The sequence below is a fragment of the Macaca nemestrina genome, chromosome 15 (assembly GCF_043159975.1).
Source record: "Macaca nemestrina isolate mMacNem1 chromosome 15, mMacNem.hap1, whole genome shotgun sequence".
NCBI classification, from domain to species: domain Eukaryota; kingdom Metazoa; phylum Chordata; class Mammalia; order Primates; family Cercopithecidae; genus Macaca; species Macaca nemestrina.
In genome coordinates, this window is record NC_092139.1 from 28,638,376 (window position 1) to 28,662,458 (window position 24,083).

At 50.0% G+C, this 24,083-nt stretch overlaps 1 protein-coding gene across 50 annotated transcripts in view; it reads right to left on the reverse strand.

The window, feature by feature from the left end:
* Positions 1-24,083, reverse strand: part of LOC105496287 (erythrocyte membrane protein band 4.1 like 1) — a 140,539-nt gene that overhangs the window by 35,844 nt on the left and 80,612 nt on the right. For 24 of the 50 annotated variants that reach the window (XM_071079417.1, XM_011766583.2, XM_071079412.1 and 21 more), the window contains 12 exons: positions 23,077-23,267; positions 21,323-21,487; positions 18,999-19,103; positions 18,386-18,428; positions 14,747-14,822; positions 11,854-12,072; positions 9,431-9,518; positions 8,697-8,849; positions 6,507-6,604; positions 6,088-6,263; positions 2,642-2,790; positions 1,635-1,670 (listed from right to left, as the gene is read on the reverse strand). In XM_071079417.1, coding sequence (XP_070935518.1) covers positions 1,635-1,670; positions 2,642-2,790; positions 6,088-6,263; positions 6,507-6,604; positions 8,697-8,849; positions 9,431-9,518; positions 11,854-12,072; positions 14,747-14,822; positions 18,386-18,428; positions 18,999-19,103; positions 21,323-21,487; positions 23,077-23,267 — 1,499 coding nt within the window. The remainder of the gene's footprint in view (positions 1-1,634; positions 1,671-2,641; positions 2,791-6,087; positions 6,264-6,506; positions 6,605-8,696; positions 8,850-9,430; positions 9,519-11,853; positions 12,073-14,746; positions 14,823-18,385; positions 18,429-18,998; positions 19,104-21,322; positions 21,488-23,076; positions 23,268-24,083) is intronic. The other 26 variants (XM_071079419.1, XM_071079413.1, XM_071079405.1 and 23 more) reach the window with 3 other exon arrangements.

A 24,083-nucleotide genomic window follows, 5' to 3' on the forward strand; every position in this document is an offset into this window, starting at 1 on the left:
AGCCAGGTATAGCTGGAGTTGTAGGATTCTAACTATACAGGTAGTGTTCCCCATTAAACTACCAAGTCTGTGCTCAAGTTAGTGCAGCATGACAGAGTCATCTCCTTAGGTCAAGGGAGGACGAGCTTTGCGCAGGAGCTGGCAGGGACCTGCCAAAGCTGTTTATCTGGCTACTTCTGGGGCAAAGCGGTGGCTGGCAGCCCAAGGACCCTTATCTGTAAGACTGTTTAAAAATTCATGTTAACTCAATTCAGGACAAGAAATGGACAATCTCAGCTTATTAAAGTCAGATCAGGTAATTCTGGAAGAACCGCTGGAAGGTAAGCTTACCCTTGGACAAAGCTAGAATCTTCCCCTGGGCTCATCTCTGGTACCCAAGGATCCACTACGGCTGACTCCTAAGCTACCTCAGGAAGGAAATCAATCCCAGTGAGGCTCTGCTTTCCCTCCAGACATCTGTCTGTTCCTCAGGCATCCCTTCCCAAGCTGAGCTGCCCTCGGGACAATGGCTGTCTGAGAAGTCAAACCTGATGGCGTTTGCACAGGGAGGGGGTTTGGGCTGCAATGGGTAGTGAGTCCCAACCTGAGATGTGGCTTGTCATCTTCCATTCCAAACCTGCCCCACTGCCTCCATGAGTGTGTCATGTCCTTGAAGGCTACAGGAAGCAGTGGGATCCTGGGATCCTGGGATCCTTAAAGGTTAAGGGCATTGGAGAAACCTAGTCTGAATGCTTTGCTGTGCAGACAGGGGACTGGGGCCTGAGGGGAATTTCCCAAGACCTTCAAAGAGTTGGTGGCAGAAGTGGGGTTGAAACCCAGATCTCAGGACTCCAAGGTAAGGCTCTTCTTATGTCCCAGTCTCTGGCCCTTTCCCTAGGCAGCCCAAGAATAAACCCACTTCTCTTGCAGTTAAAGTTCAGATGAAGAGTTAGTGACTGTGTGAGAGGCAAGAAGTGGTTAACATGGGAGGAATAATTTGGGGGAAGCAACAAATGGGAAGAAGACGAGGAAAGGAAGAGAAGAGGAGGGGGTTTTTGCCAGAGTTGAGCAGTAGTCAACCCTGCCTAGGGGAGGTGTCGGACTGGAGTTGGGGCAGATGCAGATGTGCTCTGAGGTGCCTCCCTCCCCCCCCAAATCCCCACACCCACAACTGGCTGCCAATAGATACAAAAAGAAGCTTGGGGTGAGGACACAGGGGACACAGATGAGATGGAGGTGAGACCAAACAGTGCTGTCGAGGAGGAGATGAATCTAGGGAAGGGGTGGGTGGGGACAGATGAGCTATATGAAAGCACAGAATGGCCCGGAAGAGCTGGTGGTGCAGGTGGGATGGTCAGCAGGTGAGCTGCAAGTATGGAGGACCGGGTGAGCTAGGGAGAGGGTGGGAGGGCTGAGGAAGGAGGGAGAGATGGCCAATTGGCTAGGAGAGTCTAAGAAGGGAGCTAGAGAGATAAGCTTAGTGGGTGGTGGAGTGGCGAGCAAGGGCGGCTGCAGAGGGCGATGGCTGGGGACCAGAGACGAAGTTGAAGCTGAGATGGTGCCAGGGAAGTGAGCCTGGGATGGACTGTGGGATGGTGACAAATGAGCTGGGGATAGGAAAGGCTGGGTAGGGAGGGACAGGTCCCATGCAGTACCTCCTGCTTGTGTCTCGGCGTGGTTTCCTGCTCCGGCTAGTGGGATGTGGTAGGAGGGAAAGAGAGCAGCAGGGTCAGTAGAGCAGATGGATTAGAGATATCACGATGGGCTTGGTCCAGCAAGGAGCCCAGAGCACTCACACTCGACCAAGTGGAGGCCAGGGCAGCTGGGTGGGCCACCAGCAGGGCAGTGAGATAATCAGAAGAAGGTGCAGGCGTGAAGCAGGGCGCTGTCCCAGGAAGGCAGAGAAGGTAACTAGAGGCCAAGTGGGCAGAGCCATACTGGGCAGGTGGGATATAAGAAAGGGGTTTCCTGTCTCTTGCTGTCAGTGGGAGCATGTTCAAGGCCCTGTGCTCACAAGGGAGATGGAAAGAAACCTGCTGAACAATTACACCGAGAGGAAGCTCTCCCTGGCCTGTGTGTGCACACACCTGTGTGTGTGCGTGTTGTTTACACATCAGTGTGCATGGATCTAAGGGTGACGAGTGCATACATATGTTATTAAATGCGTGTGAGGCTAAGGTCATGCACTCCTGCATGAGCATGTACACACAGATACTGGAAGTGTGTGTGTGCACCTGATTGGGGCATGGGGAAGTAGGAAGGGGACACACTTGAACTTCACACTCCTGAGAGCTGTTGGTGACACCCAGTCATGCTCTGAGGAGGAAGAGAGCAGTGCAGATCCAGATCCCAGTCAAAGGGGCAAATTAAGAGTGTGCAAAAGGAGGCCTGAGTCCTCTAAGGGACAGAGTGGCCCTCTGGAAAAGTAGGGCAAAGCTGGGGAGAGTACAGGGCAGGCAGCATGCCCACCCCCATGCCCACCCCATCCCAGCAAGGGCCAGGTATTGAGAGATGACCCAAAGGCAAGGCCCTGTCCATGGTGGACTCCATAGCAAGGGTGCTTGGCAACAGCTGGGGGCATATGAAGGCCAAGGTCAAGGGTAGACCTCAGGTCAGCCTCCTGATCCCCAGGGCAGAGGGTACGAGAAAGCCAGGCTCCTACCTTTAGCTCCTTGATCTTGGTCGGAGTCCTGACCTCTCCCTCCTCGGCCTCTGACCGTCGCCCCCCAGACTCGCCATCCTCCTCCCGCTTGTCACCGTCGGGCCCTGCATCGTGGTTCTCGCTGACAGAGGCTGGGCGGGAGAACTCTGCTGAAGTGGATGGAGATAGCCGGGCAACCATGTGAGACCCTCCCGGAGAACAGAGAACCAGCCCGGCCCTGCCCAACCGCGCCTGGAGTGAAGCCAACTCTTCCACACCCCTCACCCGTTGCCCAGAGGGGTGAAGTAGACTTCTGGTCACATGGCCGGTAAGTGGCAGACCTGCCTCCCAGCCCAGGACTCCTTCCTGGTTTCTATAGCACTAGAACCTGGGTTCAAATCTCAAATCCATCTCTTCTTGACTGCATGACCTTGGGTAAATTACACAATATTTCTGGGTCTTGGTTTCCTCGTCTAGAAGCAGTGCCTGCTTTAGAAAGAGGAGGTGAGGAATGAAAAAGCTAATGTATATAAGTATTTATGGAAGAGTGGCTGGCACAGAGTGAGCCTTCCATCAATGGCAGCCCATAAATGTTGCTGTTTTGGTTGTGGTGGTTGTGGTTGAATACTCACCTGATCATCATTTAGCAACATACAAATATGGTGAGATTAGCTTTACTAGTGAAAGCTAAAGTCTTAAGTTTGCAACTAATTTACCTTCTTTATAAATTAGGGAGAATTCAGGGAGATCCCTGCAATAACACCTTTCTCACTCACTGGTATTCCAAAATGCTTTTCTGAATAGGAAAGGAAGGGGTGGAACTAGACTTCGCATCAGGCATTGGGCATAATCCGACTATGCCCATAGATTGTGTCTTGGTGGAAAATAGGCTGAAAAACATGGGTTTAAAATAACCAGAGCTCAGATTATCCTTGGGGTTGGCCTAGATTTTAAAAAGAGGATAATTATCCTTTCTATTCATATACACTCACTTTGCAAAGTACGCATTTATGCATATATTTCATTTGATTTACACAATACCCTATGTTGATGGCTGGAATGGGACTGACTTATCCCCATTTTACAGAGGATGACTGGAGACGTCAAGGGGGGAAATATCCCACTGGTGACCTTTTGGTGAGTTGGGATAGGGACCGAGGCCTCCTGGCTTAGACTCCATGCTTCTGTTCCTCTCTGATGAGCTTCACCAGCTCCAGGCTAACCTCTGCTGCCTGCCAGAATCTGGGCTTCGTTTGGCCCCTGACATAGTAATGGAAGCTACAGGGGAGGGACCTTTCCCTTTGCATAAACCCGAGTTTTCTGTCCTCTGTCTACCCAAGGAGAAGAAGGAGCTTCTTCAGCCTCAGACAAACCCTAGCATAACTACACATCTTTCAAACATGCACAGGAGTCCTGAGACAGGTCTCACGTTCGTATACCAGAAAAAGTATCAGACTTTCTTGATCACCTGGCAAACTCCTAGGATCCTTCAAAACCCTGCCCAGTTAGCACCCTTTCTGCAGAGCCCTTTCTGCCCCTTCTAAACTTAATTCCTCCCTCCTCACAGCTGCTCTACATTCTACACATGCTTCTCCCATTGCTTGAACCACAACAAATGCTTACAAACCTGCTATTCTACGAGCTCCTCAAAGGGAAGGGCCAAACCTATTCACTCTAAATACTATACCCAGGACCCAACACAAGGCCTGACACACATATAATACTCAGAAAATATAAGTAGAACTAACGTGCCTGGAGGCCTGCCCCAAGGTGTTCTGGGAGCATCTACGGCTTCCCCACCCAAGTCCCTACTTCCCTTTTTTTTTTTTTTTTTTTTTTTTTTTTGGAGATGGAGTCTCACTCTATCGCCAGGCTAGAGTGCAGTGGTACAATCTTGGCTCACTGCAACTTCTGCCTCCCAGGTTCAAGTGATTCTCCTGCCTCAGCCTCCCGAGTAGCTGAGACTACAAGCGCCTGCCACCATACCCAGCTAATCTTTGTATTTTTAGTACAGATGGGGTTTCACCATGTTGGCCTGGATGGTCTTGATCTCTTGACCTTATGATCCACCCTCCCTTGGCCTCCCGAAGTGTTGGGATTACAGGAGTGAGCCACTGTGCCTGGCCTTTTTTTTTTTTTGAGATGGAGTCTCGTTTTGTTGCCCAGGCTGGAGTGCAATAGTGTGATCTCAGCTCACTGCAACCTTCTCCTCTGGGGTCCAAGCAATTCTCCTATTTCAGCCTCCTGAGTAGCTGAGATTACAGGCGCATGCCACCACGCCCGGCTAATTTTTGTATTTTTAGTAGAGACGGGGTTTCGTCATATTGGTTAGGCTGGTCTCAAACTCCTGACCTCAGGTGATCTGCCCACCTTGGCCTCCCAAAGTGCTGGGATTACAGGCATGAGTCACCATGCTCAGCTCCCACTTCCCACCTTTAAGCCGCTCTCTACAAACCTAAAAACAATAAAAACGGGTACAATTTCTTAAGGTGCTACTACATGCCACAGAATATTTTCTAGGCATGATCTCATTTAGTTTTCCCTAGAACACAGCAAAATAGGTACTATTTATTTTGTAGAAGAGGAAACAGGCTCAGGGAGTTACATAAGTTGCTTAAGGTCACCCATCCATTCATTCAGATATTTATGAACCACTTCTGGTGTTCAGAGAATAGCCCACAGTGACTGTCAAGGCCAAGATTTGAACTTAGATCTACATAATTCTGAATTTCCCCAGTGTCCCATGTGACTTCTGAACATCACCTACAAACTCGAGTGTGTACATCCTGGGGAGAGACTTGGGCCCTGAAGGATGCTGATTTAGTAGGTCTGGGGCAGAACCTGGGAATTTTTGTGTTTAACAATCTCACAGGCGACTCTGATGAGACATGGTTTGTGCACCACATTTTAAGCCCTGTCTGCTTGCTACAGGACTATATAGGGCCAGTTTTCATTGATGTTAAGGGCACCCATCAGCCCAACAGAAATGGAGACAGTGGAGAGTGCCACGTGGTTAGATTGTCAATCAGCCCAGAGCCCAGTAAAACCAAAAGAATGACCAAGAACGATGCCCTGGCCTCCCAGCAGATAAGGCATCATCAGCTCCACACTGCAGTCACAAGACACCATTCCCCTAGTATGATGATGACCGGTGGATTGCTAAGCTTCTTGGGTAGGTGGCCCAAACCATATGGGGGAACCTGGGACCCCAAAAGACCACAACTCAGGGAAGTTGTGTGAAATCCAGAGAGTGGTAGTGTCACATCTCAAGTGGAAGTGAGCTCTAGGTTGGGACTAAGCCACCAAGAGCTGCCCAGGGACAGCACTGGTCTTGAGGGGCCCAACCTGGTGCAGATGAACTTGGGATGCGTCTACCATTTTCCTGTTCATTCTGCAGAACCCGGGATACCCACTCCCCCACTTCCCTCTAAAGACCATTCCCCCCAGCCCTCCAGTTTGGGCCATACCTCCATCAAGGCTGCGGGACATGGTGTACCGTTTGCTGGAAGAACGCTCAAAGAAGGGTGCAGGCCGGTCAATGAGGGCGCTGGCCTGGCGGGTCTGTGCCTGGGTCCTCCCACTGTACCGGAACTTGGAGCCCATCACCAGGAAGCCCTTGGGTGGGGGCTCAGGGGACACCAGCCTGCAGCAGAGGGATGCAGGGGAGGGGGAATCAAACCTGTACTGCCAGGCCCAAGGTTAGACCACAGCTGGCCTTTCATCCCACTAACCCACCAACTACGACAATTCAAAGTGGCCCAGGAAGGGAGGGACTTGGGGAAAGGGAGGAGGACATTCCTAGCGTTCTCACTAACTCCTTCCCCGCTTCCCTCCATACACATGGTCTCTGCCCCATCCCCATTACCCCATCCAAGGTCAGGCTCACCGGAAGAATGTGTGATGCTCGATGCAGACCTTCCATAGTCTCTTGGCTGACCGGTGGTTTGGGAGTTTAAAGCCAATTGTGCTCTCAAATTGCTCATACTGAAAACCAAGAAGGGCAGGTTAGAGGCAGGGCCTGAGCTCACTCTTGCAACTAGACCATTCTTTGTGTTTTTTATTTTATCTGTTTAATGTTTTCTTGAGACACGGGGTCTCGATCATTTGCCCAGGGTGGAGTGCGGTGGCGCAATCATAGCTCACTATAACCTTGAACTCAAGAGATCCTCCTGCTCAGCCTCCCAAGTAGCTGGGACTACAGTCAGACACCACCACACCGGCTAATTTTTTGTAGAGAATGGGTCTCACTATGTTGCCTAGGCTGGTCTCCAACTCCTGGGCTCAAGCAATCCTCCCACCTCAGCCTCCCAAAATGCTGGGATTATAGATGTGAGTCATCCTTTCTGAACTCTTCTCAGGCATCTGCGACTTTGGCCTGTTCATTCACTGAATCAATAAGGATGACAGAGCCCTTACTCTGTGATGGGTCCAGTGCTAAACACTAGAGATACAAGGAGATCAAGGCAGAAGATTCTAGTGGGGGTAGGGGGGCCTCTAATAATAAATAAGCAAACAAGATAATTGCAGACACTGATCAGGGCTACAAGGGGAATGAAGGGAGGTATGTGGTATGGCAGAACTGGGAAGGCATGGGGGCTCCTGCCGTCTAAGGAAGAGCAGGGGATCCCCTCTAGACCTAGATTTAGGTGATCTTGAGCTGACATTTGAAGAATGGGAAGGAACCAGCTATATGAGAAGCGAGACGGGGAGACACTTTCAGGTAGAGGAAACATCAAATGCGAAGCACCCAGTCAGGAAAGAGCTTGACTTATTCAAAGATCTCAAGGCCAAAGAGGCTAAAGCACCTTGGGCGTGGGGCAGTGTGGCAAGGGATAAGTGGGAGAGATAGGTGGCCATGGAAGGAGTTTGGAGTTTAGCTCAAGAGTTAAAGAGAGTTCCTGAAAGGTGTAAGCAAGGGTGTGGGTGGGAAGGGAGAGTGGGCTTGCCATGATCTGATTTAAGGGACTTTTTAGGATCTCTCTGGCAGTTATGAGGAAAATGGCCTGATGAGCACCAGAGGCGAGGGAGGGCAGAGGGCAGTGAGAAGGCCCTCATAGGCATAGGCGAAAGATGGGGGCTGCTGGAGGCAGGTGTGACAGAGAGGAAGAGAAGCAGATGTTACGACCAAATGGGCTTTTTGATGGGTGAGATGTGGGGAATTGAAGGAAAAGAGTTGCAGACATATACATGTTTGCATTTGTGTGTGTTGTGTGTATAGTCCAGTCTGTGTATCTTAGAATGTGTATAAACTTCCATACTTTCAACATGTAAGTAAATACATGAACTTTACACAGACATGTATTCATTTATCTGTGTGACCTGAATGTATGTGGTTATACTTCTTCTTCTGTTTTTATTTTTCCCTCCCTTTTTTTTTTTTGAGACAGAGTCTTGCTCGCCCAGGCTGGAGTACAGTGCCAGCTAATTGTGTATTTTTAGTACAGATGGGGTTTCACCATGTTGGCCAGGCTGGTCTCGAACTTCTGACCTCATGTGATCCACCCACCTCGACCTTCTAAAGTGCTGGGATTACAGGCGTGAGCCACTGCACCTGGCCGTATGTGGTGATAGTTTTATTTTTTATTTTTATTTATTTATTTATTTTTTGAGACAGAGTCTCACTCTGTCACCCAGGCTGGAGTGCAGTGGCGCGATCTCAGCCCACTGCAAGCTCTGCCTCCCGGGTTCACGCCATTCTCCTGCCTCAGCCTCCTGAGCAGCTGGGACTACAGGCGCCCGCCAGCACGCCCAGCTAATTTTTTTTTTTATTTTTTAGTAGAGATGGGGTTTCACCATGTTAACCAGGGTGGTCTTGATCTCCTGACCTTGTGATCCACCCATCTCGGCCTCCCAAAGTGTTGGGATTACAGGCGTGAGCCACCACGCCCGGCCAGTTATAATTTTATTTAGGCTCTTCTCTCTCTCTCACTCTCTCTCTCTCTCCGTGTGTGTGTGTGTGTGTGTGTGTGTGTGTGTGTGTGTGTGTGTGTGTGTTGGCAGCCTAGGCTCGGCTGCCGGGGTTCACTCCTTTCTAGTTGATTCTGGTGAGGAGGAGGGTTTCCCAAGGCAGGCTCACCTCCCCAGGCCGGATCTTGATATAGAAGTTACTCCTTTTGTAGGAGATCTTGAGGATCTTGGGCCAGGCAAAACGGTTGATTCTCAGCCGGTCCCGGTAGATAAGCAGGCCATTAGCACAGACACCTAACATAATGTCGATGCCCTCAGAGTCCTGCATGAGAAGAGACCATGGAATGGAAGGCCCGGGGTCCATGCCTGGGGACAGCCTGCCACCCACCCCGAACACACCGCCCTGTGAGCTGCTTGTAATGAGCTCTCAGGAGCAGGGTTAGAGCCTCCACGCTGGAGTCCCACTGACCAATCCCTCCCATTGTCATTCAGTCATTCACTCTTCCATTTAGGTATTTATTCACCCACTCACTTGTCTGATCATTTGCTCTGTCAATCACTCAATCATACATTCACCCAGCAAATTTTAGTGGCACACACTTGGTGCCAGGCTATGTGCCAGGTGCTAGGAATACAGAAATAAACTAAGGCCTACATCTTTCCCTCACAATGCTCCCAGTCTAGCGGGGGCTCAAACAGGTTCATAAATAAAATACATGGAGAAAAGGATACAGATCATGAGAAAATAAAAGGTTATGGAACTTCGAGGAATGAGAATGAGAACAGAAAAGGTTTCAAGTTGGAGGTAACACAGTGTCTGGCACACCAAGCCCTAGGGAAAAGCCTGATAGTTCTTTGGGGGCACCACCCAGACACTAGGGGAACCCAGGAAGCCGGTGGTACCTTGGCATGGTGCAGGTCTACTCCATACATGGAAAGCTTCTTGGCGTTCTCTAAGAAGTGGATTTCTGCTTCTCCTGGGGTCATCCCCCTTAGGGAAAGAAAGTGATCACAGGTGACCAAGGGAAAGGCCCAGGCTTGAGTCCTGCTGGCCAAAGGTGGCCACCATCAGAACCCATGATTCTATGAAGTCAAATATGCTGAGCCTCACCCTAATCCTTTCCCTCTGTCCTCAGAGCAGGAGGGTATACCCCAACTCCCACTTCAGCCCACCCAACCCCCATCTTCTGCCAAAGCTCAAGTCCAGTCTTGTTAGTCCAGGGAGCACACAAGGGCTGAGCTGGGAGTCAGGATTTTTGCCTCATTCTGCCACTGAATTGACTGTGAGCTATAAATTCTACTTTTCCATGACCGTAAAACCATTGTTAAGGACACTGTTCATTATAACCACCCAGGGGCTCCTAAATTATTACCCACATGGGATATTTCTTGCAGAATTCAGTATCAGAAGCCACTTAATCTCTCCTAAGGAACAGGTGCACATTCTCCTTTCCAAAAAGAAGAGTTATGTAATTAATCAAGTTCCTTCTTTGCTTTCGCTGCCAGGAAACTTGGACTACATTTTATACTTAGTCAGAGCAAACATTTATTGAGTACTATGTGCTGGTTACTGTTCTAAGTACTTTACACGTATTAACTCACTGAATCCTCATAACAACTCTGTAAGATAGGTATTATTCTTCTTCTCATTTTACAGATGAGAAAACCGGCACAGAGACGTTAAGTAACTTGTCCAAGGCCACACTGCTATGAAGGAGAAGAGTCAGGATTTGTGTGACTTCAGAGTTTATGCTCCTAATCACTTCATTACAGGGCTTGTATATCCTCCAGGCCTCAGTTTCCTGTGACCTGTCTACTTCTGGGCTGCTGTGTGGGATACCTGGACATGAGATGTCAGTGTGCTTTAGGTCCAAAGAGCTGTAGGCACAGCCGTTAGTATTTCTCCAGCCCACATTGATCTGAACATCGTTCTTTGTATTATTATGACTCTTGCAAATCCTAAGATGTCTTACTATCTAGGACAGGGATGACAAATAGATGGCAGGCAGCCCACTACTCCCTGTTCCTATGCCCAGGTGGACACTGCTTACCTGGGCATTGTAAGGAATCAGTATCCTACTCAACACAACATCACAGCAGTCACTATTAACCAAGCAGAGTTAATGTGCGATTCTCAGAGACAGCATTTGCCACCCTTGACCTAGCATTCATCACATCCCAGCAGGCTCTTCCCCACGTACACGATCACTCCACATCTGGCCCTGGCCCTCCTCTCCAGATGAAGCCCACAGAACAAGAGCCTCCTAATTCCCTCCATCCTCAATAGTAATGAGACAATATCACCATACTCCTTTCGCTGGGTGCAGCACTTTAAAGTTTATAATGCACCTTCACATTATTAATTATACTGAGTCCCCATAACAATCCTGGACTTACAGTCCTGAATAGTTCCAGCTTAAAAGGACCCTACAAATCATTTCGTTCTGAGGGTTCCTCTCTAGGGGAACCTGTACAGAAGCAATGGCGAAGTGGAGTATCTGGGTTGTTACAATGACTGAGAAGGTGTTATGGGCATTTACTGGGTCCCAGGGATGCTGAACATTCTGCACAATGAATTCTCCTGCCCCAAATGCCAATAGTTGAGAGACACTGATAATCTAACTTCGTGCATATGCAGGTGAAAAATTGGGCTTAGAGAGGTTAAATAACCAGCCTATAGTCACACTAGTTAATTATCATCCAACTGCTGGAACAAGGTACTTTCCCCTGCATGATCAACTATTCAACTCCTTGATCCACAGACAGCAACACTAACAGCCAACATGCAGTGTGCCTTTAATATGTGCTATTTAGGCCTCCCAACAATCCTACAAGGTGGGGTTTAACAGCATCCACCTTGAACAGATGAGGAAACCAAAGCACAGGAAGTGAAATGACCTTCCTGAGATCTCCTGGTTAGAAAGTGGCAGAGCCAGTATAGGAACCCTAGCAGGCTGGCTTTTGGGTCCAAACTTTTGAACTCTACACCAAGATCTAGACACCAGGACACTTACTTAGAGACACAGTAGCGATTATTATCTCTAGCTGGCAGATAAACTGATTTTCAGAGGCCAAGGACAGGGAACTATCATACCTATAGAGGAGTTTAAGAAACTTGGGGTCCCAAAAGGTCATCAAGGCCACACAGCCAGTCACTACCATTCCTATTTACAGAGATGATTTGCTCTCAGATATACCTCAAGTTAGGGGCAGAGCCAGGTGGGGTACAAACAGCACAGTATGCGGCGGCCTAGGACATTCAGGCCTGCAAGGAAGGCTCCCACTGGCCAAGGAGCCACAGAAGGCCCTGGCTGGCACCCTCTTACCTGTATGTCTTATGCAGCTCCATGATCCTCTCCTCCAGCTCCCGGGTCTGGTTAGGGGCGAAGCGGAGCTCGCTGACATAGTTGCCCACATGCTCCTCAGCATCATAGTCGCCCAGCTCAGCTTGCACGGCATAGGAGCCCAGTAGGGCATGCGTGACAAAGGAGCAGGGCAGCCGGCCCGTGATGATGTCTGCCCGCAGCTGCAGGCACAGGTAGTATCTGGAGATAGGGGAGAGCCAGCATGGGCACAGGGCCCTACTCCTCCCTAGATACCCCAAACACAGCTGTCCATCGGAGCCAAACAGAACACAGCTCAGCAGAAAAGGATGTTTGTAGACACTGGCGCTTCATATGTTGACAATCTGGGTATGTCTCGTGAGATGGTTTTGCAACATTTCACATGACTTTAAGCATTTTTGTGCATTTCTAAATTTGAGGGATTTGTTTTCTATTATGAGAGCATTTTCAATTTCTAACTCAATTTCAAGCTAAATAGGACTACTTTGCTGGTTTGGCCATTACAAAATGTCATGTAGTTTTAATTATACAAGTAATATACTGTATTCATATTGAGGAAAAAATGCACACTTTAGAGGTGACTCTAAATTTCCTCTTGATGACCAGAAATGCATGTGGTTTTGATTTATGGGTGTTTCTTACCTGTAAATGGCATCAAATGCTGCCTCTGATTCTAACAGCTCACTTTTTCATACCCAGGCCTTAGAGCCCTCCCATGTCAGCACATGTGACTCTGCCCCATTCATTTTAACTTCCACACTGTATTCCATTGCCTGGATGAACTTGCTTGCCAATGCTTTCCCAAAACTTTCTTATTTTGCTTCCAGCTCTAAGTAAATTGTCTGAAAACAAATTGGTTTAAAGGAACATTTCCAACTACCAGGCCATGATTTTTTATAACTTTTATGCACACTTGGACGATTTTACAATTTTAGAACCATTTAAAACCATTTTTATTGCTTTTTTGGTTACTATGTATTAAAAAAAAAATGTTTCATTTTTAGCCAATGATGCCTCCCTGTCCATTTTTGTTATGTTTCACCATTATTTTTCAATTGCTATTTCTTTTTTCTTTTTTTTTTGAGATGGAGTCTCACTCTGTCACCCAGGCTGGAGTGCGGTGCCGCGATCTCAGCTCACTGCAACCTCCGCCTCCCAGGTTCAAGCGATTCTCCTGCCTCAGCCTCCTGAGTAGCTGGGATTACAGCCACGTGCCCCACGCCCAGCTAATTTTTGTATTTTTGGTGGAGACAGGGTTTTGCCATGTTGCCCAGACTGGTCTCAAACTCCTGGTCTCAAGCAATCTTCCTGCCATTGTCTCCCAAAGTGCTGGGATTACAGGTGTGATCACCCACCACATCTGGCCTTTTTTCTTTTAAGTGCCTTTTACTTAATATAATTCTTACTACTCTGTGACATTATTTCACAGTCAGAACTGAAGTCCTGGCAAAAAGTATGTGCAACCTCAGTGTGCGCCCAGGGCCAAGGCATAGACTCAGAATCAGTAGCAGCTCAAACATCACTGGCACCAAGTACAGGCTTATGGGCATTCTATTCAAAAGTCTCAAAATTCAGAAATCACTGCCAAATATTCTGACCAATCTTTCATTTCAATCAATTTGTCATTTTGACCAGTTTATTTCGGGCCTAACTATTTTTGGCGAAATCAGCTGCTATAGCACCCATCTCCTAGGGCCATCTGTGCTAGGCAGGCCTAACTTCCTTCCTGGTGTCCCTGGAAGCACAGTGCCCAGGGTCTGGCACAAACAGGAGAAGTATCAGTAGGTAAGACCAGGGGGATGGAAGCTGTGCTGGCCTAACCCACACAGTCCACTTGGGAATGGAGTTTCAGATCTTGATGCTGCCACATTAGCCCGCACCTGACCTCAGGGCTCAGAACTAAGACTAATGACGCCAAAGCCCAGGCCTGATCTGTTCCAGGAACATCTGTCTTATCTCCCAAGGCCAGAGTCAGCATCTTGACCTTGGTCGATGGCCTGGCAAACAGGCAATCGACATGAAAGTGAAGGAGGGACCCAATGGGAGAGAGGGGCCAGCTTAGGAGCCCCTTCCCTGCTATAGGGGAACTCCAAGCCCATATCTTCTGTTGGGAGTAAAGGGCCCATCACCTGAATGACACAGCCCCAGGATATCATGAAGTAAGACTACCTCTTTGGAAAGGGCTTAAGAGAAGGGTTTCCCCGTTCTGGTTTCCAGAAATGGGTAACCCCACGGAAGCTCCCATTCCGAAGGATGCTTTGCACTCATTTCTCTGTGGGGAGTCCCAAGCCCAACTTGACTTCCATGTGCCTGACGTGTGCACAGAGTGGCATGCAGACCAAAGTCCCACGTTCAAAGGCATCCTATTCTACTCCCTCCGTATTCCCAATGCTGCAAACTGGTAGCTCACCCAGCACAGCAGCCTTCACATGGGTTTGGTATGGCCCATGCATAGATGGCCCATGCTATGTTGTTTTAAAGTTTGCATTTGTTACCAACATTTAGGAACTGTGGTTTTTATTCTTTAATCTCTAGGTTCATTCCAACAATCAGGCCCAATTCCTACATGACAGTGATGGCCTGGAGGGGAACAGCAACTGTTTTAGGTGGCTTCTGTCCTCTCTACAAGGGGCCCCACAGCTCCCTGTGATACCTCTTCCTCTGACGTCAAGGGTCAGCTGCCACTGACCACTGTGCTTGCATCACTGTGTTTCTTACAATGAGTCGGCTTCCTGTGTTGATGCTGTCTGCCTGACCTTGGTAGGAGACTGCATTTGCAGCTGCTATCATACACTGCCTGTGTCCCCAGGGCCAGAGGCCCTCATCCGTAGTCCCACACAGCCAGCACACCTGCCTCTCCCTCCACAGCCCTCACCTTGTGATGTCTTCTGTCAGCTGGGCAGGATCAGGTGGGTAGAACTTGACTGTGAAGGCAAAATTCCAGGGGCTACCTGAGAGGAGATGGGAGAAAGATCAGCGAGGCCCTATCACCCCATTGGGTGGTCCAGATGCACCATCCTATGGGCAGTTTTTCAAAGTCTTCTCCTATCTGTAATCTCAGGACAATCCAATCAGGAAGTCTGGAACATTACTCCCATTTGACAGATTAGCAAACTGAGGCCCAGGTTAAGAGACTTGCGAGCTAGCAGTAGGAAGGAAGGTAGAAAGAAAGAAAGAAAACTGACGCTGCATGCCAGACACACTGTTAATTACTTTACAAACATCACTTCAGTAAACCTCACCACAACCCCATAAGTAAGTCCTATGATTAGCTCCATTTTATAGATGAAGACACTGAGGCCCAGGCAGTAAAGCAGTCAGCCCAAGGTCACCCTACTTGGAAGCGGCAATGCTGGGGTTCAAACCCAGGCCATCTGGCTCCTTGGTCTATACCCTAGTCTGGGTCATCGTATGTCAATGATAAGAAAAAAGGCTAAATAATACCACATTAAACAGGTTTCTTAAATTTGGACTTGTCAGAGCCCTCACCCTGCTACTGTGCATTGCAGCTCTCTGAAGGGAACATGCATTCAAGAATTTCCAAAAATGGTTTGATCTGTTGTATCCATTTTTTACAGAGCATCCTGCAAGATTAATGTTTCTCAGAACACACACTGGAAAACTCTGCCCTGTATCATGTTGACTCCATCTCAGATGACAGGATTGAATTATAAATAAGATCCAAAAGGCAAATATAATGAGCTAAATGTAACAAAGGGATATTTTAGGGGGATAAATGCTAACCTCCACGCTTAGATGTGAAAAACCAATGGTACACATCTAAGAAGATACACAGGAGAATAAAGTCTGAGGTTATAGCTGGAAGCAAGCTCTGCAAGCCCAGAGAAGGGGTAGCCACTTGAGAGGGGATGAAGGCAGGTAGGTATGAGGTACTGGACAAAATTAGCAAAAGTCTACATATCCACAACAATGGTCAGACCACCCCTGGGAATTTCAGGTTTCAGGCCCAAAATGGCCCCTGACAAAGTGAGAAAGTAAGGCCCATCCAGGGCAGGGCTGTGGTCATGGACCGCTGGAGGTCACATCGCCACTACCATCCTTGTCTCTGCGGTAACCGCTATCTGCACCATACAGATGTCACATCTCAAACTTTTACTAGATGCCAGTCACTGCGCTTGCTAAGAACTTTATGCACATGTATGGGGTTCGATCTTCATAATCATCCTGAAGTTGACTTTCTTTTTTATAGATGAATTCTGAGAGGTTAAGTCACTCTCTCAGGGTCACTCAGCTAGTCAGTGGTAGAAAATGGGGATCCTAACTCTGGCCATCTGGCCCCAGAGCCCAGGCACCTGACCACACCGACTCCTTGGAAAAATCAGCTTCAAGGAATAATAATAGTCTCAGGAATTCCTACCTCAGGAATAATAATGGTAATAATCAATAATAATAATAAATAATAATAGCTAATGCATACTGGGTGCTACTGTGTGCAGGCACCATTCTACATGTAATACTCATTTAATCCTCACAACGTAAATATAAGTACTAGCATTACCCTGCTTTACAGAGGAGGAAACCGAGGCACAGTCAACACCAGAAGCAGATGGAGTTAACATTCAAATCCAGGCAGTCTGGCCTCAGTGTCTATCTGCTTAACTATCACACCAGATTGCCTCAGGGAAGCAAGAAGAAAACAGCTACTGAGCACCTACTATGTGCTTGGTGCTGTCCATACATATGTCATTGAACTGTCATCCCTACTTCATGAGGCAGGAACTACTAATCCACTGGCCAAGGAGAAGCAGGGACCCAGAGAGGTGGAGAGCTTGCCCCAGGTGCCCTACTTTGCCCTACCTTGCCCCAGGTGCACTGAGGTTTGGGAGGAGATACACCCAACTCTGAAGCCCAGGCCACAAGGACCAATGGTGCCACTTTCAGAAGGCTGAGGTGCTGACACAGAGGGCAAAAAATTGCTCTACTGGGGCACCAGAAGGTAGGATGAGGATGAATGGCTGGAAGTTACAGGGGTAGAGGCAGAGACTGTGGCTCTCCTGGATAAGGTGCTTGCTAGGGATCAAGACTATTACTCGATGACTTGGGATGGCTACAAGGAGTGACATCCACCAGGCCTGGGCTGTGCTGGCAGGGGCTGCAGGCCACCTCTGGGAGTGATGCTGAGACCTGACCATTTGGTCCAGCCGCGTGTCTTTCCCAAGCTCCTGGTCCTGACCAAACACCACACACTCGGCTGCCTGTATCTATCTGTTCCAATCTCTTTAGTCATGAGACATAGGCCTCCCAGCCAGGCTGGGGCTCCTGGGGGACAGCCTGAAGCCCAGGCGGAGGATCTGTCAGCCCCCCGAGGACTGCGCTCTGTCTGTGTGCCTGCCTCTTTGTCTCCAACTGACAGAACCTACAGGAAGAATTCCTCGAGCCCCCTCCTGCAGAGTCAGCTGGCATCCCAGGGCCCAGCTGCCCGCTGTCATGGCAACAGGCTCAGCTACAGCTTTCCAGCCAGGGGACCAGGGAGTTCAGGAGAGACCAACCACAGTCAAGGGGGAGGGGCCCTGGGTGGAGGCATCTCCACCTCGAGGCCCCAGGTCTCCAACTGCTCAGGCTGCCTTGCTGGGGCCCCCTACCTCCCACTTCTGCCATTTGGGAGCCGCCCCATCCCTCCCAACATGCTTTCTCTAGACCAGAAAGGACAGGTTGTTGGCCTGCTCATCTGCCTTCACCCCAGGCCTTGAAAATAGCACAGGACGGTGTTGGAAGACCAGGACTCAAGACCTGGCTCAGCCAACATTTGGCTCTGTGACCTTAGGTAATAACTGCCTCTCTCTGGGCCTCTGAGAAAAGGGTCGTTGCTTACTGAAGTCTGCACCATTCCTGGACAGAAGGGTGGCTGTTTCCAGCCCATCTGCTTGTCCTTTGTCCTAGACGGCTCTGCAGGTCCCTTCTAGAGCTGACGTCCCGAATGTATTTATGATTCCTCTGCTAACTTGCTGTGTGACTCTGCACAGTCGTTTCTCTTCTCTGGGCCTTAGACTTGTCCTTCCCGCTCTGGCTTCTCCCAAGATCTGCCATGTGGAGTACATGGACTCATGGATCTGAATGCACTTTCTTTTTTTGTTGTTGTTGTTTTCTTTTTTTGAGATGAAGTTTTGCTCTGTTGCCCAGGCTGGAGTGCAGTGGTGTGATCTCAGCTCACTGCAACCTCTGCCTCCTGGGTTCAAGAGAATCGCTTGAGGCAGTCCCAGTGCCTCAGTCTCCCAAGTAGCTGGGATTACAAGCACTTGCCACCAAGCCCAGCTAATTTTTGTATTTTTTTTAGTAGAGACAGGCTTTTCCCATGTTGGCCAGGATGGTCTCAAACTCCTCACCTCAAGTGATCTGCCCGCCTCAGCCTCCCAAAGCACTGGGATTACAGGCGTGAACCACAGCGCCCAGCCTGAATGCACTTTCCAAAGGAGGAGAGAGCAGTACAAGGGAGGTTCTCATGGCCTGGAATCCCCTCACCCATTCACCTCCCCAACCACAGCAAGCCACTCACTCCGGATCTGCTTCTTGATCTCCTTGGAGGGGTCCAGCCAGTTCTGAAAGAAAAGACAGAGATCTTCAGAGGGAAGATGCAAGAAAGAACCTGACTGGGCTGGGAGAAATATCTTGAAATGGCGGGTCAGCAGCCCCTTGTGGGCAACGCCCTTCCTTGGCTAAGCCTCCTGGTCCCTTTTTCCTGGGTCTAAGGGGTGAGGGGAATGGGGCCAGGATTCACTACCAGGCTTGGACCCAGTGTCCCGGAGCTGCCACTGCCCTGAGGCAGTTCCAGTGAGCAGGTGATGCAGCTGCAATGGGACTGGCAGGAAGGAGGAAATTCAGAGTCTCCCAAGGATGGGGGAGAGGCTCTGGCAGGGAGCTCCTAAGCTCCCCCAGCAACTCTAGCAGCCAGATCAGGGCTCTTCAAATTCCCACCTGGGGGTGACCTGTATGTCACCAAGAAATGGCTGAGACAGGGAACTGCGGGTAGATAGGGCTGGTTGAACCTTGGGGACATGCAAACAGAAGACGCTTAGTGATCTGAGCACTAATGGAAGCCATGGGGGGTGGCCAGGATTACAGGGGCCTAACGGAAGTGCAGGTCCCACCCTGCTCCCTAGTCCAAGTACCTTCTGACTGTCGGCATCACAGAAGGTCAGGCCGAAGTAGTCCTTCTCTAGGAGGTTGAGGTGTTCACAGACCAGGTCAAACAGCACCTGACCCCGGCCATGTTTCTGAGGAGGGAAGCAGAGCAGCTGTGAGGCTGAAGTATACCCCGGGGTGAGGCTGGGAGATACCCTAGGCTCCACCAGGACAACTCAAAAACCCCAAGGGCCTTTTGGCATCTGGACAGGAATGCAGCACTCCTGCCACCCACCTGGCTCTGCCCTCTGAGTACTAAGGGGGTGACAACAATGGCTAGCTCCTTGATGGCCTTCTTCCAAGTTCTGGTGGGGGTTTCTGGACCTTGAGCTTGCTTGGGGAGAAGCTGAAGTGGAAGGCTTAGGAAGTGACGGCTTTCTCCTTCCTTTTTAGTGATTAAGAGAAGGAGGCTAACTTAGACTGAAGGAGCAGAAAACCAAGTCCTAAGCTTTAGGTGTGACAGGAAGAGAAGAAGCCCCTGGAATATAACAGAAGCGGGCAGGGGGAGAAGGGGAGGGCTTGGGACTCAGGGTCATAGTGTGACCCTCCCTTCCCTGAGTGAAATCCAGGGCAGCCCAGGCTAGCTCACCACTCCCTTCCCCACAGCCAGTGAGGTTTCACAGAGGCTCATGGGGCCTCCATCAGCTTCTGCTGGAAGAACCATTGTTAGGGCCGGACAGGTTCCTCCCACTCCTGTAGAGCTAGGCTTGGGCCTCTCTGAAACACCATTCAAAATGACAAAGCCAAGAACCTGACTGGGTGCACTCCAAACCCACAGGGGTAAAGATGAGCACCAATAAGGGGATCACAGGGCAGGGGAACAGAGGCAGTCACCACCCAAAGAAGCAGGGACTCTAGAGAGGAAGTGAGGCCCCTGTAAGGTCTGGTTGGGCCCTCAGGACCAAGCCTGATGAGGAATTCCTGAATCTGGAGATCATCAGAGAGAAGGACCTGGCCTCAGTCAAACGCTTTATGCACTTCTAGGACAGGCAGAAATGGCATCTTGGGGACCATCACGGTAGGAGAGAGGACATAGAAGATAGCCCTTTCCTTTGTCCCAGGAACAGGGAAGGTGAAATCTTTCTATAGACAAAATACATACACAGTCAGGTGCAGTGGCTCTTGCCTGTAATCCCAGCACTTTGGGAGGCCAAGGCAGGCAGACCACTTGAGGCCAGGAGTTTGAGACCAGCCTGGGCAACATGGTGAAACCCTGTCTCTATTAAAAATACAAAAATTAGCTGGGTGTGGTGGTGGGCACCTGTAATCCCAGCTATTCAGGAGGCTGAAGCAGGAGAACTGCTTGAATCTGGGAGGTGGAGGTCGCAGTGAGCCGAGATTGCATCACTGCACTCCAGCCTGGGCAACAAGCAAGACTCTGTCTCAACAAAAAAAGAAAAAAAAGAAAAAAAAAAAAAGAAAAAAGAAAAAATACATACACATAAAAACAAAACAAAACCCTGTAGAGAAGAGGGACTCAGCCTCCCAGGACTCAGGAGTAAGTCACATCCCTAAAACCAGGGCATTGGGGAGAAAAGGGGGCAGCTCCTATAAATCTTAGTAGCAAGGACACACTCTGAGCTCTTTGACACATGCGGAGAAGGGCCAGGAATGCTGCCTAGGCAGGGGTAGAACCTCTAAGGGCTCACAGAGGGGGCAAGCGAGAGCTCAGAATTAGGGCAAGAGTCAGAACCTATACAGGAAAAGGAGACCTAAATGTGAGGCCAGGAGGGCCAACCCCAGAAGGAGGCATCTGCTGTGTCACCACCATGGGGCAAGGTTTCTACATGGCCTGGGTGACATCCTCCCATGAGCCGCCTCCCTGTGATGGGGTGATGGGCTTGCTATAGAACCCTCAGGTGACTAGTTTGTCCTGGAGACTTGAGATGGTACCCTGGACAGGGATATTCACTAGGAAAGGAGGAGCCCTCTCTCCACCCAGTATATAAAAATGATTTAATTTAAATGTCAGTCTCTCCTGGGTGAATAGGGGAGCCCAGTTCCCAGGTCTACTGTTTGTAGATCAGCCCTTACATGGTGGCATCCTTGCCAAGGTATAGTCACCCTGTAAAATCTTCCCGTGGTGCCAGCCCTGTACCTCGTCTAATTCTATTTGCAACCATAACCACTCTCTCCAGGCTTTGGTGCCACCATCTGTACAAAGGAGCTCCGAGCCAGGTCATCTCTCTGGATGCTGTGGCCGGTCCAGGACTCCTCTGGTTTGGCCCAGGCTGGGTACACACAGGAGCCTGCCCTGGACCTGAGGCTGGCCAACCAGGGACAGGACATATGGCACGCAGTGCTCCCCTACCTCCACCTCACACTCATACTCCGAGGCATCAAGCAGAGTGACCCGGCAGATGGCACTCTTGTATTTCTTGGCAATCTTCTGGGGTGATTTCTGGGCCTTGCTGGGCGTGGTCCTCTCCGACAGGCCATCGGCCTCACTGTAGTCCTTCTCCTCCATGTCTAGGCTCTGCAAGACCAAGCAAGGGAACAGTTTGCTCAGTGAGTTTTAAGCCATGGCCTTTCATAAAAGGAAGAAGCAATATGGAGGCATCTGGGGCCAAGACAAACCCCTGAATGAGAGTCGCTGCCGTCTGAGACTCACAGGGCAACTAGGGTCTACGGCTGGTGTGTGCAGAAGGAGAGCCAGGGCTTCCATGCACAATGGGTGGCCTCGTGTGAGGGGTCCCCATCTTCCCTGCAGGCTACTGCTGCCATAGGCATCCTCTGAGGCAGGAGCATCCCATGAAACCAAAGCCAGTGGCCAGAGCTGCCCTGTCTCCCTAGAGCAGCGCGTGACTCAGCATAGCATCCATCTGGTCTCCTTCTTTTTGTCTGTCACTGGATCTAGCAGGAGTCTGGGAGCTGTGGACTGAGTTAAAGGAGAGGAGAAAGGCCAGAGACCCGCCCCCGCCCCGCCCCCTGCCCCAGGCCCTAACTCCACTGCTGATGCCCTCAGTGATCTTGGCCAAGTCCCTGCCACCTCCAGGCCTGTCGTGAATTAAGGAAGGTGTTAATTAGATGATGAGGTGAATCTGTTGTAGCTTTAGGGGCTAGCCAAGCTAGAACATGGGGCTAGCCAAGCTAGAACAGACAGGTTCAGGGGTAGGAAAATAAATGGAAAGAACTCAGGCTTCAAAATCAGATCTAGATTTGACTTCACCTCTGTTACTTTATGGCAGTGTGACTTTGGATAACTCACTTTATCCTGCTGGTGCTCAGTTTCCCCAAGTGTAAAATGGGGGAGTTAGTAGCTACCCTCTTTAGTTTGAGAGAATAAAATTTAAAAATGACCACAATGGGCCAAGCATGGTGGCTCACACCTGTAATCCCAGCACTTTGGGAGGCCAAGGTGGGAGGATCACTTGAGCCCAGAAGTTCGAGACCAGCCTAGGCAGCATAGCAAGACCTCATCTCTACTGAAAGTTAAAAAGAAAACATATATATGGCCAGGCACAGTGGATCACATCTGTAATCCCAGCACTTTGGGAGGCCGAGGCAGGTGGATTACCTGAGCTCAGGAGTTTGAGACCAGCCTGGCCAATATGGTGAGACCCTGTCTCTACTAAAAATACAAAAATTAGCCAGGCATGGTGGTGCATGTCTGTAATCCCAGTTACTAAGGAGGCTGAGGCAGGAGAATTGCTTGAACCTGGGCAGCAGAGGTCGCAGTGAACCAAGAGTGCAGTGGCACCACTGCATTCCAGCCTGGGTGACAGGGCGAGACTCCAACTCAAAAAAAAAAAGAAAGTGAAAACAATTAGCTAGGTGTGGTGGTGCACACCTGTTGTCCCTGCTACTCAGGAGGCTGAGGCGGGAGGACTGCTTGAGCCCGGGAAATTGAGGCTGCACTCCAGCCTAGGCAACAGAGTGAGACCTGCCTCAAAAAGAAAAGAAAATAACTACAATGCTCCCAGCACAGTGCTTGGCATGTAACGGGTCACTAATAAATCTTAGTTTCCTCCTTTCCTCCCTCCTGAAAAAATACTGGGGCCCTAAGAACTGGACCTGGAGGACGGTCTGGGCAGGAAAGGGACGCCCATGCTCTCGTGCACACACCTGTTCAGCAGGCCGCGTGTCCTGCTGGGGTGGATGCTTCTCATTGGAGTTGGCCTCTGGGTGGCCGTGGCCTGCAGGGGTCACAGGAGTGGTCACAGCGGCGGCGGCCTCGGGCTGCTGCGGGGCCTCCTCCTGAGCTTTCTTCACCTCAGAGTCGGGGCCTGTCTCTGTTGTCATGGTGACCAGCACGCCTGCATTGGCATGAAGGAGATCATGTGACAGGGAGGGACAGCAATGGTGTGACAGCGAGAGGGGCAGGAACCACACGCGGAGAGAGACAGATGGAGGCAAATGGACAAAGAGTCACAGGGCAAAGGGAGGAGGGAGGGAGAGACAGAGGAAGTGGGGAGGAGGGAGGGTCATGGGAGGTGAGGGGTTAGTGGCCGAGGTCACAGGCACCCCTCCCACCCTGCGTCTGCAGCTCTTCAGGGACTCTAATCTCTGGGCCTTTCGTAGGGATGATGATTCCTTCCAGGGAGCCCCGCTCTGCCAGGAGCACATGGGGCCGCTGGTGACCGCCTCTAGGCAGGGCCCAAACTAGGCTGTCTCTCCAGCCACCTCACCTGGCACTTGGTAGCCCCTCAGCAAAGCTGGATTCACAGAATTTAACCAAAAGAGCCCTGGGTTCCAGACACTTCCAGTGCTGAAGCTGGACACACCTCATCATGCCCCAAGCTTCAAAAATTCCTGCCCTGCTAACTTCACAGAATAGATCCAAAAAGAGAATGACAGGAAGAAACTTACGGGAAAAAAAAAAAAAAAACCGTGCAGCCTTGACGATGTAAAAGTCAAAAGAATAGGCTCAGTCCCCAAGTCGGCCACAAATGTGGCAGTCACTTCACCTCTCTGGGACTCATCCAAAACATGAGCAACGTAGAGAAATGCTCTCTGGGATGAACGATTCTTGTCATTTTCCCCTTTCAGCAGTAAATGAGGAGATTTCAGAGAGCTAAGGACCCATTGCCCAGCTATTCTGCTGGAATAAGCAAGTTACAGAGAGAGAAAGA